The 13,487-nt window shown below is 39.0% G+C and overlaps 1 protein-coding gene across 1 annotated transcript in view; it reads left to right on the forward strand.

Moving 5' to 3' along the window:
* PSMD11 (proteasome (prosome, macropain) 26S subunit, non-ATPase, 11) overlaps positions 1–13,487 on the forward strand; it is a 38,511-nt gene that overhangs the window by 13,088 nt on the left and 11,936 nt on the right. Inside the window, exons 4-6 of the mRNA XM_004684891.2 lie at positions 5,124–5,195; positions 5,536–5,593; positions 9,246–9,440. Of these exons, the coding sequence (XP_004684948.1) occupies positions 5,124–5,195; positions 5,536–5,593; positions 9,246–9,440 (325 nt within the window). The remainder of the gene's footprint in view (positions 1–5,123; positions 5,196–5,535; positions 5,594–9,245; positions 9,441–13,487) is intronic.

Here is a 13,487-nt window from a genome sequence, read left to right on the forward strand (position 1 = left end):
GATGAAGTACACTGCTGAGGGGAGCAGCGGGCGGGTCAGGAGAGGTCTGCCACGCCGTGTGGTCACCTCCGGGGCAGGTGGGAATCAAACTCATGCAGAAGTGGCTTTAGCTTCTTAGTACTGTGTTTTAACCCGCTGCGCCACCAGGGAGGGCCTTCAGCCTGAGTTTTAAAAAAGATTTATTTATGCATACAGAGCTGGGAGATAGGCCAGAGGTGCAGGGGGTAAGAGAATTCACCAGAGACTGGGGAGCAGAGGGCAGAGCAGGAGCTCCCTGGCCGATGATTGAACTTGTGTGTAGTTTCATAGTGCTGAGCTTTAACCCATTGCGTCACCAGGGAGGGCCCTTTTTATATCGTTTCTAGTCTTTGTTTACATATCATTTCCTCAGAGACCTTCCTTGATCACACTATCTCTGCTTTTCTTTATTTTACTTAACATCTGTTTCCTCTTTAAAATAGAAATTCCGATAGGATTGCCACTTTGATTTGCCGTTTCCCTGCTGTATGCTCTACCTATACAGAAGAGCTACATCAATGTTTTTTGAAGGGATATATAGATTCCCTATAGTAAATGTTCAGGAGATGCATAGTTGATGTGACTTTGTTGAACTGAGATATAAAAAGAGAGTGTTATTACTACATTTGTCCATTCTGGTGACTCAGGTCTCTGAGTAGGGAAAACTAGATACAATCTTCATCTTGTTAAGGCCTTATGTTCTTTTAAAATTATTGAGTACACCCTGTTGGTGGCACAGTGAGTTAAAGTGCAGCACTGTGAAGCTAGCTGCAGTTGCTTTAGCAAGAATTTGATCCCCAGCCAGGGAGGTGACCCACATGGTATGGCAGACCTCTCCTGGCTAGTGTACTGCTCCCCTCAGCAGTGAAGTATCATTGATCTGCCTCTTCTACTTCCCACTCAGTCTCTGGTGAAGCCTCTCACTGTCCCTGCACCTCTGGCCTGTACCCTAGTTCTGTATGCATAAATAAGTAAATCTTTAAAAAATTAGTAAGTTGGCCCTTCCTGGTGCCGCAGCAGGTTAAAGCACAGCACTGAGACGCTAAAGCCACTTCCGCATGAGTTTGATTCCCGCCTGCCCCGGAGGAGACCACATGGCGTGGCAGACCTCTCCTGACCCGCCCGCTGCTCCCCTCAGCAGTGTACTTTGTTGATCTGCCTGTTCTGCTCCCCACTCTGTCTCTGGTGAAGCCTCTCACCACCCCTGAGTCTCTGGCCTGTACCCCAGTACAGTTATAGGAAAGGCATAAGTCATAGATAGATGATTGTGATAGTATTGAGACTTGAGGTAGAATATGACTTGAGGTAAAATAAGAACATTGTTAGGTTTTAGAACTCCTGACAAAGTTAGAGGAGTCTCATGTTGGGGAGTTTGGTACCAAGAGTATGTGGGAGGCTATTTTCCTGGCCTTTTTTCTGTTTGAAGGCTATAAGTCAGATAGATCTATGAGATAATGGTTAGCTTTGTTATATTCCCAAAAGTGGCGTGATGGTATGATTTCAGGTTAGGATCAGGTCAATTGCAATACTCAGGATTGGCTCCTAGGGTGAGAGATTCTTGGTAAGGAGAAGGGGTATGGAGGAGTGAAAGAAGACTGAACCAGATCTTTCCTAAATGATGACCTAAAATTCCAGAATTAGCCTCCTCTTTCAGGGCTCTGGGGAGTTGCCTATGGCAAGCCAGCTTTTTGGTAGTCTATCCTATTGAACTACAGCGGCACATTTTTAGAAATCTTGTATTGAAAATCTTATTATTGAAACAGTTATTTCAGTGGAAAAGAGGGGACTTGTGCTAGAGAATTTCAGACTGGGAATAGTTATTTCCTCTAGGAATTTACTTAATAAAGTTATTTTTAAAAACCCAAGTTTATTGTTTTAAGATTTAAAAATCTAATAAAAGTAAAAACGATTATTGATGTATACAGAATTGGGGTATAGCCAGAGGCGCAGGGGCAGTGAGAAAAATCACCAGAGACAGGGTGGGGAGCAGAACAGGCAGACTGATGAAGTACACTGCTGAAGGGAACAGCCAGCAAGATAGGAGAAGTCTGCTGGGCCATGTGGGTCATGTGACCTCCCTGGCTGGGATTGAACTTGTGCTATAGTGGCTGTTGATAGATTCATAGTGCTGTGCTTTAACCTGTTGTGCCACCAGGGAGAACCCCTAAAAACAAAATTTTGACCACATCTGACTTTTGCATTCAAATAAGTATTTCCTTCAGGGGCACTGGCTGTTGTATATTCTCATTCCCTTTGTAGGTCATTGTCAGCATTAACAGATGACAGAAAAAAAGTGACTGTAGAAGAGCAGTGTGATCTTAAAAAATTCTAAGAAAAAAAGTGACTGTAGAAGAGCAGTGTGATCTTAAAAAATTCTATGTTGACAACACTAAATAATGCAAATCATTGTAATTAATAATTGTTCATGGTGAAAAAAAATCCTATTCTAGAAGAAATGTCTATATTTACGTGAACTTAAAGCGTATTTGAGGTAGAATCAACACTGGACACTGGACATAGGGTCAAGTTGGTTCCAGCAACTGATATGTGACCTTGGAACAAAAATGTTAAGCATTTGGGGGCAAGTGAGGTACTGGGTTAGAACTCAGCTTTCCTTAATTAGGAATGTATATTGGAGTGGCCAGTCAATTCTCCATTGTTAAGATCTTGAGCACGCCTCCTGCTCCTCATTGTATCATTATTTGCACTTATTCATATTTGGAAAAAGCTTTCTGGATAAAATAAGATTGTGCCGAAAGGTATTTCTTAGGTTTCCCCTCCCCCCATCCCCAAACACTTAAAGATTCTTTTTTTTTTTTTTTTTGGCAGAATATGTTCAGCAAAGTATTTTTATTCCCATTGGTGTCATGAACAACTCACATACTTTGACCTTGGCTTTTTAAAATTTTACTTAAGGTTTATTTTATATGTGCATACAGAACTGGGGTACAGGCCAGAGGTGCAGGGGAGGTGAGAGGATTCACTGGAGACAGAGTGGGGAGCAGAGTAGGCCAGCTGATGAAGTACACTGCTGTGGGGAGCAGGAAGACAGGAGAGGTCTGCTGTGCCCTTTGGGTCAGCCCCTGGCCAGGGATCGAACTCACACTGAACCAGCTGTGGCTGGCTTGCAGTGCTGCATCCTAACCTGCTGCCTCAGCAGGGAGGGCCAGCCATACCTCAGCTCTGAAATTGACTTTTAACTTTTGTAGAACTTTTAGGAAGTCAGTTGAGTTTAGAGTTGTATATTAATTAGCCACTAGAGGGCTCCAGTTGTAAAGGTTTCAGTATACCGGTGTATCTTCCAAATAAAATGTGATGTCATCAGTTTTCTTTTTTTTTAACTAAACTTTGGACTAAGGGCTCAAAAGTAGATCTGTCAATTTGAATTATGTCCCTTTACTTTTCCCTCCCTACAACATCTCTTGAGAGAACTTTGGATTTACATAAAAGCCTGTTTTATTAGCATTTTTTTTTTCAAAGTTCAGTTTTTATCTTAGGCTCTGATTAGGAATCTTACTACAAAACTTGCAGAAGTAATGTTAAAAGCTGCAGTTGGTAGCTTGGACTGAATATGTCAAGAACACCTAATGGCATATAGACCATGTAGGCTAGAGTGCTACTTTAAATCATTACTTTCTTGTTACATCACTACTTAGGTAACAGAATTGGGACTTCAGGGCAGCTTTAAAACTCAAAAGCCCTTGTAAATGTTAGACTAACTGCAGTTTCTTTCTTTTTTTTTTTTTTAAAGATTTATTTATTTGTGCATACAGAACTGGGGTACAGGCCAGAGGCTCAGGGGCGGCGAGGGGCTTCACCAGAGACAGAGTGGGGAGCAGAACAGGCAGATCAACGAAGTACACTACTGAGGGGAGCAGCGGGCGGGTCAGGAGAGGTCTGCCACGCCATGTGGTCACCTCCGGGGCAGGCGGGAATCGAACTCATGTGGAAGTAGCTTTAGCTTCTTAGTGCAGTGCTTTAACCCGCTGCGCCACCACGGAGGGCCTAATTGCAGTTTCTTTTACTGTCTTCAGTACTCACTAAATTTTTCTATCTAGAAGAGTGATGATGACTTACACATTTTAGTATCTGACAGGGAAGAGCCAGATGGCCCTTTTGGGTTTTACTGGCAACTGTTAGGAACAAGGTATTTGCACTTAGGCTGAGAATTTCTCATCTTGATTAATATTTTATTCACATGAACACTTTACTGTTATGATTTGCAGCTATTTGGGGAGAAATTTCTTCAATTGGGGGCCTCCCTCGTGGTGCAAGGGTTAACATAGCACTATGAAGCTTTCTGCAGCGAATGCAGTATGAATTTGATCCCCTGTCAGAGAGGTGATCCACATAGTGGGGCAGACCTTTCCTGTCTCGTTCTCTGCTCCCCTCAACAGTGTATTTCAGTCAGTCTGCCTGTTCTGTTTCTTACTCTGTCTCTGGTGAATCCTCTCATCCCCTGCACCTCTGGCATGTACCCCAGTTTTTGTATGCATAACTAAATCTTCAAAATTAATTCTTCAACCATTATTGAAAAAATTATATTCCAGGGCCCTCCCTGGTGGCACAACAGGTTAAAGAGCAGCACTGCAGGCGAGCCACAGCCGCTTCAGTGTGAGTTCGATCTCCAGCCCTGGAGGTGATCCACATTGAGGCAGACTTCTCCTGGCCATCCCGCTGCTCCCCTCAGTAGTGTATTTCAGTCAGTCTGCATGTTCTGCTCCCCACTCTCTCTCTGGTGAATTTTCTCATTGCCCCTGCACCTCTGGCCTGTATTCCAGTTCTATATGCATAGATAAATCTTAAAAAAAAATTTATATTCCAGGACTACATATGTTAGGAGTTCTGGACATCCTCTAGGCAGGTAGAAGAGGGGTGATGAAGATGAATCTCTTTATCTAAAGAATATAAGCATAAAAATGCTTTATGTATAAAAAGCCAAGTTGGTTCTCCATTATGTAACCATTACATACTGAGATATGTGGATGAAGAACACTGTTGGTGTGTATATATATTAGGAGGGAATTAAAGCTGTTCTCCACAGCAAGGTTTGTGGGAAGAATGTGAGGACATAATGTTGCATATGTCTTCTCTCCCTGTTGTAGGTCGAATTGTGTTTAGAGTGCATTGAATGGGCCAAATCAGAAAAAAGAACTTTCCTACGCCAGGCTTTGGAGGTATGTTCCTTTAATAGTACTGATTTCAAGTTTCTAGGCATAAGACAGATTGAATCTAACTAATACCATCTTGATTAGAAGTATTTTCAGAAATTTGTATTATGCAGGTATTCAGAGGTTATCAAATTGCTCTGGTTGAAGTTTGACAGACCTACTTCATTTAGAGAAGTAAGCAACAGCATGATAATAATGGAAGAGAATACCATGGATAAGATCTTTCTTAGACTGAATTTGATATTGTCATCAGGACTTACATGGTCAATAGTAACAGTTCAGTGATTGTCAGCCTGTGATTTCTTCCTTTGACTTTTGCATTAGTCATGCCTTTTCTCTTTCCTAGGCAAGACTGGTGTCTTTGTACTTTGATACCAAGAGGTACCAGGAAGCGTTGCATTTGGGTAAGTAAGGTGGTAGGAACTAAGAAGGGATGGAAGCTAGTTAAATTACTGTGTTCTGAATCTGAGAACTCTCATTGGTACATATTGGCAGTTTATATTTTGCCTACATCTAAGAATGATTTAAGATGGCTTAATTTACTGAATCTGTCATGGAAAAATAATTTAGAAGTTCTAAGAAACTAGAGTTAATCTGTCAAATTTAGAGAACAGAAGCATCAAAAGTGATGATTTTACTGACTGTCATACCATGTCTTTCCATAATTATATTTAAAATCTGTTTTAAAAATGAGGAACTTAAAGGATACAAATGTATATGGAAGCTAGAGTGGGCTGATTTAAAAACTTTACCGACCTTTTAAACACCCTGAATTCTTCACCGCTTTTAAAAAAATTAAGGATAGATCTGGACTAATATACCCAAGATGGGACAAGGTGATTTTCATGATCTAGGCAGTTGAAAAAAATTGCTAATATTTGATTTTTATCCTGCAAAAGTAGCAATTTCATTTATTTCAAATAGTACCCTTAGAAAAGTTTTATTGAGATAATTCACAGACCATAATTATTTTACTCTTTTTGTTTAAATTAGGGTTGGTAAATATATATACATATATATCATATATATAAAATAGTAGTTTCAGGTATATACTGTAATGATTTGATATTTGCATATATTGGGAAATGCTCACCACAGTAAGTCTAACATCTATCGCCATAACTAAAATTTTATCATGAGTCCTTTTAAGGTAGCCTCTGTTAGCAACTTTGAATTTGCAATACCCTGTAATAACTTTTGTCATCATGTACATTACATCCCAGAATTGACTTTTATACCTGAAGTTTGTGCCTTTGGATCCTCTTCACCCACATCGCCAGCCTGATAAATCTCCCTTCCTGCCCCTCTCTCTCCCTCTCACCTACCTCTGGCCACCCCCACAATGTTCTCTATGTGAGCTTGGGGTTGTTTTTAAGATTCCACAGTTAAGTAAGACTACATAATACTTGTTTTTATCTGACTTATTTCACTTAGTATGTCTGCAAGGTCTGTCTATGATGTCACAAATGACAAGATTTCCTATTTTTATGGGTGAAAAATGCCTGTGTGCATATATGTGCGCACATTTTTTTCATCCATTGATGTTAAGTTGTTTCTTTATCTTGTCGACTGTAAATAATGATGAACTTGGACTACATTTATCTTTTTAAGTTAGTGGTTTTTTTTCTTTTTGGATAAATACCCAAAAGTTGAATTCCTGGATCATATGGTAGTGCTATTTTTAATTATTTGAGGAACTCTCCATGCTGTTTTCCATAGATAGCGCAACAGTTTGCATTCCCATCACCAAGGGTTCCCTTTATCCACATACTTACCAATTCTTGCTATATCTTGTCTTTTAGATAATAGCCATTCTAACAGATCTGAGGGAAATACCTCATTGTGGTTTTGATTTACGTTTGCCTGATAAGTGAGGTTAAATATTTTCTCATTTACCTGTTGGTCATTTGTCATCTTTGCAAAAATGTTTATTTAGATTTTGTGGATGAATGTAACTGCTTTTTTTTGCATTTAAGTTTTCCTAATTCTTTATGTAGTTTATACATAAACCCCTTATGTAGTTTGTATATTAACCCCTTATCATATATATGATTTGCAGATATTTTCTTCTAGTTAGTAGAGCTTTTTATTTGTTGATTCCTTTGCTCTGAAGAAACTTTTGAGTTTGTTATAGTCCTTTATGCTTTGGGTATCAGATCCAGAAAAATCATTACCAAGACCATTGTTAAGTAGCTTACCACCTGTGTTCTAGGAGTGTTTTTAGGTATTACATTCAAGACTACAATCCATTTGTATTAATTTTTATGTGTGGTGTAAGATAGTGGTCCAGATTCATTCTTCAGCATGTGATTGTCCAATTTGCCCAGCACCATTTATGACTATCCTTTCTTGACTACTTCATTGTAAATTAATTACATATATCTGTGTGGGCTTATTTCTTGGCTTTCTGTTCCATCGATCTCTGTTTTTATGTCAATACTATATTGTTTAGTCATTTATACTATTAAAGTGCACAATCCAGTGGATTTTGGTATTTTTACAAAGTTGAACAACCATTACCACTATCAGACTTCAGAGCATTTTAATCATCCCAGAAATTACCTTGTACCCAGTATTGTCACTTTCCATCAATTCCCCATTCATCATCTCTCTTCCCTATGTACCTACTTCCCCTCCTTGCCCCAGCCACTAATTTCTGAATTTACCTGTTCTGGACATTTCACATAGATGGAATCAGACAATATGTAGTCTTTTGTGATTACCTCAGCATTATTTCAAGATTATAAAATATAGCATATATCATTCCTTTTATTGTGAAATAATGCTCCATTGTATGGCTGTACCACATTTTATTTATCCGCTCAACAGTTGATGGACATTTAGATTGTTTATATTTTTTGGCTTTGGATGGATAATTGTGGTTTTGATTTCCATTTCCCTAGTGACTAATGATATTGAGCATCTTTTTATGTACTTAATGACTATTTGTATGTTTTTGGAGAAATGTCTGTTTAGTCACTTTGCTTGTTCTTTAATTGGGCTACTTGGATTTTATTAATTTTTGCTCTAGATGCAAGTTCCTTACTGGTTTATGATTGCAAATAAGTTTTTTCCTATTCTATGGACTATTCTATTATTTTCTTAATAGTATCTTTTGAAATACACTTAAGTTTTGACTCAGTTCCATTTGTCTGTTTTTTCTTTTGTTGCATATGCATTTTGTATCATATCTGGGAAATCACTGACTAATAAAGATCACAAAGATTTATACACATTTTTTTTTAAAGATTTATTTATTTGTACATACAGAACTGGGGTACAGGCCAGAGGCTCAGGGGCGGCGAGAGGCTTCACCAGAGACAGAGTGGGGAGCAGAACAGGCAGATCGAGGAAGTACACTGCTGAGGGGAGCAGCGGGCGGGTCAGGAGAGGTCTGCCACGCCATGTGGTCACCTCCGGGGCAGGCGGGAATCGAACTCATGCGGAAGTGGCTTTAGCTTCTCAGTGCAGTGCTTTAACCCGCTGCGCCACCAGGGAAGGCCACCCATGTTTTTATAGGTTCAGTTCTTATATTTGGATCTTTGAGTAATTTTGAGTTAATTTTTGTGTATGGTACAAGTCCGTTTTAGAGTTTATTTTGCCATCTGAAAATGGGGAAGAAATTGTATTTGGAGAGTATTTGCATAGGCAGAATGCTTTCCTTTTCTAATCCTAGTATGGTCTTGTGATAATTTGTATATGAAGAGAATAAAATCAGGTGCCTCTCTGAACTGGAAACTAGGCTTAGCATTTTCTGAGTGGAGATTCTCAGTAAATCCAACTCTTAGGATTAAGTTTTTAGGATTCTTAACTTTACTGTTATCCTTTGTATTCAGAGTGCTTCAGAGATACCTATCTATATATCTGTTTTGGAAGTTAGCATATTAACGGGAAATTTAATTTGCAGATAGAAAAACTAATTTGCAAATAGAAAGTCTTCTTTTGAGTTTAGGCAGGTTTCTGTATCCTGAGAATTCTTAATGAATATAAGATATTGCAACATTAGGATATTAAAATGTTGGCTAACTAAGGAATATATATGTCTTTTCCTTCCAGGTTCTCAGTTGCTGCGGGAATTGAAAAAAATGGATGACAAAGCCCTTTTGGTGGAAGTACAGCTTTTAGAAAGCAAAACATACCATGCTCTGAGCAACCTGCCGAAAGCCCGAGCTGCCTTAACCTCTGCTCGAACCACAGCAAATGCCATCTACTGCCCTCCTAAATTGCAGGCCACTTTGGATATGCAGTCAGGTATCATTACCTATTCATGAGTGATTTTCTTAAAGCTCATCTTATTTTATAGGTGGAAGGAATGGTGGCGTGGGGTTGGAAAATAAAATTGACTGTTTCAGCTCAGGTTTCTTCAGAGAAACTAATTAGAATGCTCCTCCTTACTGGTTGTCTCCCTTAATTAACTGCCTAAAATACATCAAGAACTTGTTTATCGGTGGTTGGCCAGGCATCCTCAATGTTAGAGTTAAAACCCTGGAAACACTGAGGTTTTTAAAAAACACTCTTCATTTCCATCTTAAGTCACTTGTCAGGATGGTAACCACTTCTCTCCAGTATTGGGCCAAACCTTGTTAAGCCTTCTTTGCTTCCCAAGTCTGTTGGAGACCTTTGTAAAGTTTCCAGAAGGCTTTTCCCCAAGGATCTCAGGTCAGTTTTAGCCAAATATAATGGATAGCTTTCTGATGGAGCGTATGAATGTCGGGATAAGGAGACATGGAGTGGCAGTAGAATACCATTCTTGTGATTAGCTGCTCTTGTTAGTTTTCATTTCATGATATCATTACTGAAGGAGCACTGGAATTGGAGGCAGAAACTAATTTATGTCTTGGTGTTAACTGCAATATTATTTTCATGTCTGTAGAAGCAGGATAATATCTCCCCTACTCAGTGAAGGTCAAGTGGCATGTTTTATCGTCCAGACATTAAAAGCAGAAGCTCTAGAATCAGACTTCCCTAGGATGAAATTTTGGTTCTGCCATTTCTAGCCTGTGACTTTGGAATGTTACTTAATTTATTTTTAGCTCATCTGTAAAAGCATGATAATTGTATGTCTCCATAGGATTGTGATAAAGAAGAAGAATGGAAGACTGTCATCCTATAACTAGGACTTGTCTTTGACCAATATAGTGCCCTTCTTTCATGGTCAAGAAATAAATTTATATTTTAGAGGAAATAACAGGCCATTTTTATGTGAACCCTCTTCACTTACCTGTGTAGGATTTATATCACTGCCCATTTTTATGCCTTTTCAGAAGTGATTCTTCATGTTTTCCTTTTGTCTCATTCTGAGCCTTTTTAAAAAAGATTTATTTATTTATGCATACAGAACTGGGGTATAGGCCAGAGGTGAGGGGCAGTGAGAGGTTTATCAGAGACAGAGTGGGGAGCAGAACAGGCCAGCTGGTGAAGTACACTGCTGAGGGGAGCAGTTGGTGGGTCAGGAGAGGTCTGCCTCGCCATGTGGGTCACCTCTGGAGTGGGGGATTGAACTCATGATGAAGTGGCTTTAGCTTCTTAGTGCTGTCCTCACTCTTAAGTCTTTAGTCTTTTTTCTCCAAGTAGATTTCCCTTGGTGCTTGAACTGTACCATCTGAAAAAGTACAGCTATTTCAATTTTATTTTTATTTAATTACTTATTTTAAAATATTTATTTATTTAAGCATACTAGGGTACAGAACTATTTAAGAACTAGGGTACAGGCCACAAGTGGGTGTGGTGGTGTGTGAGATGATTCACCAGAGATGGAATTGGGAGCAAGAACAGGCTGACTGACTGAAATACAAGGGGAGAAGCAGGAGAGACAGGAGAGGTCCGCCTCGTCACTGGGTCCCCCTGGCCAGGAATCACACTCGTGCTGCAGTGTTACAGATAGCTTCATAGCACAGTGCTTTACCCCATTGTGCCACCAGGGAGTAGCCCCCTTTTCAGTTTTAAAAACTACTATCTTTTCTGTAAAGTTCCTTTAAAAAAATGAAATATTGGACTTCCCTGGTGGCCTAGGAGTTAAGTCTCAGTGCTATCACTGTTACTGCTTGAGTTTGATCCCCTGCCAGGTTGCTGATCTACATGGCGCAGCAGACCTTCCCTATCTGGCTGCTCCCCTCACAGTGTATTTCATTCATTCCACCTCTTCTCTGGTGAATACTCTTCCCACACTCCTCCTTTACACCTCTAGCCTACATCCTAGTTCTTCACAAAAAGAAAAAAGAAAGTATCCTTAACTTTATGTGTCTATTTACTCCTTGAACGAAGTCAGTAACTCTTACTATAGCTCCTTTGTTCAGTGTTTTCCCCATTATTTCCAGACTGCATTTTACTTTAAGATACTATTCATTAAAAGGAAATTATCCTTTTTCATCCTAATCTCTGGTTTTCAGTCCTAATTACCAAATGAATTCATGTTGTTCTCTGGGTGTTTTGGCTATTTCCTTATATTTGTTGTCTTCTCTGACTTTTGGGGAGGGATTTCAACCCTTGAATACCCTAGGCCTCTTTGACATCTACTTAATTATTTTCTTTATTCTTCTCCTTTGATTAGTTATCCTTTGTCACAGTCTGCTCTTTTCCTCTTCTTTCTGTGCTTTGTAAGAGTGGGTGTTCTTGCTTTTGTTTTCTGAGTTTTATTCTGTTTTTATTCTCCCTCTTTCTAATCCCACACTTTAGCTACCACATTCTAATGATGTGTCTTCTAGATTTCCAGTGGCTTTGCTCTCTTAAATTCCAGAACTAGATTTCCAAGAACATAATGGACATACATACATGCCTTAATGTTCTGTAACTATTTCAATGTCAGTATCAAGAATCAAAATTATTATCCAGCCCCTCTGAACCATTACTTTATTTTTCTGTCTCTTTAGTCCCTGATCTAATCAAGGCCTAGACTACTGGAGTAGTTTTTCACTAACCATCCCTGGTCACTTTTGTCCAATTTATTCTCCTTACTGGCCCCCGAGTCATTTTTCTGAAATATCAACCAATGATTTGTGATCATGATCATGTAACACTTTATTTAAATTCTTTACTGTTTCCACAATGACTCCAGGGTACATTTTACTTAAGATGGCATTCATCAAAAAGAGAAAGTATCCTTTTTTATTTTAACCTCTGGTTTTCAGTCTGGGTTACCAAATGAATTCATGTTCTTTGGGTGTTCACCATGCTATTTCTTGATAGTGTATGTTGTCTTTTTGCTCTGAAATTCCAACTTTATATCTTCTCACCTTGGCAAACTTTTATGCATCCTTCTAGATACCTCAAATATCTCTAAACCCTCTTTATACTTATTTTTTATTCTTATTTCTTCATAGTAGCTATACTAGTGCTTGCCTCATGGTAGGTCCTCAATAGTATGTTGAATGAGTAACAATCTAATGTTTTTACTTTTTCAGTAACAAACCTCATATGCCAATAGTAATGCTCATAGTACTGGTGCAGCTTCACTTACAAATGTGTTTGGGGAAGCAGTACTAATTCTTGGGCCTTATTTTTTAATAACATTTTATTTTTTGTTTGTGTTTTTTTAAATAATATAATAGCTTATTTTTACATCATTTTGTGCCTTCTTCTATCTCAGTTGTAATCCCCGTGGGTTTCCCATCATCAAATCTCCAGTGTGCCATCACCATGGTCCAGTGCCCCCCCCACCCCCATTTTTTATTCCATTCCACCCCCTGTAAGATGTCTCTGGTATATAATTGTTCGTTGTTATTATTTTCTCTCCTGGCCCTTTATACTCCTGCTATGAATGAAACCATCCAGTATTGTTCCTTTTCCTTCTGGCTTATTTCACTAAGCATGATTTTTTCCAGCTCCATCCATGTTGCTGCAAAAGGCATGTGTTTATTTTTTTGTTGTTGTTGCCGAGTAATACTCCATTGTGTAAATGTGCCATATTTTTTTAATCCAGTCATCTACTTTTGGGCATTTGGGTTGTTTCCATGTCTTTCCAATTGTAAACAAAGCAGCAATAAACATGGGGTGCAGGTGTCTTTTTGAATCAGTGTTTTAGTGTCTTTTGGGTAGATTCCTAGGAGTGGGATTGCTGGGTCCTAGGGAAGCTCCATGTTTAGCAGTTTGAGAAACCTCCGAATAGTTTTTCCATAGTGGTTGTACTAGTTTGCATTCCCACCAGCAGTGCAGGAGAGTTCCTTTTTCTCCACATTCTCACCAACATTTATTTGTTGCTAGTTGTTTTGAAGATGTGCCATTCTCACTAGGGTGAGGTGGTATCTCATTGTGGTTTTAATTTGCATCTCCCTTATTACAAGTGATGTTGAACATTTTTTC

The sequence above is a fragment of the Condylura cristata genome, unplaced genomic scaffold (genome assembly GCF_000260355.1).
Source record: "Condylura cristata isolate star-nosed mole 26May11 unplaced genomic scaffold, ConCri1.0 scaffold00017, whole genome shotgun sequence".
Classification (NCBI taxonomy): Eukaryota; Metazoa; Chordata; class Mammalia; order Eulipotyphla; family Talpidae; genus Condylura; species Condylura cristata.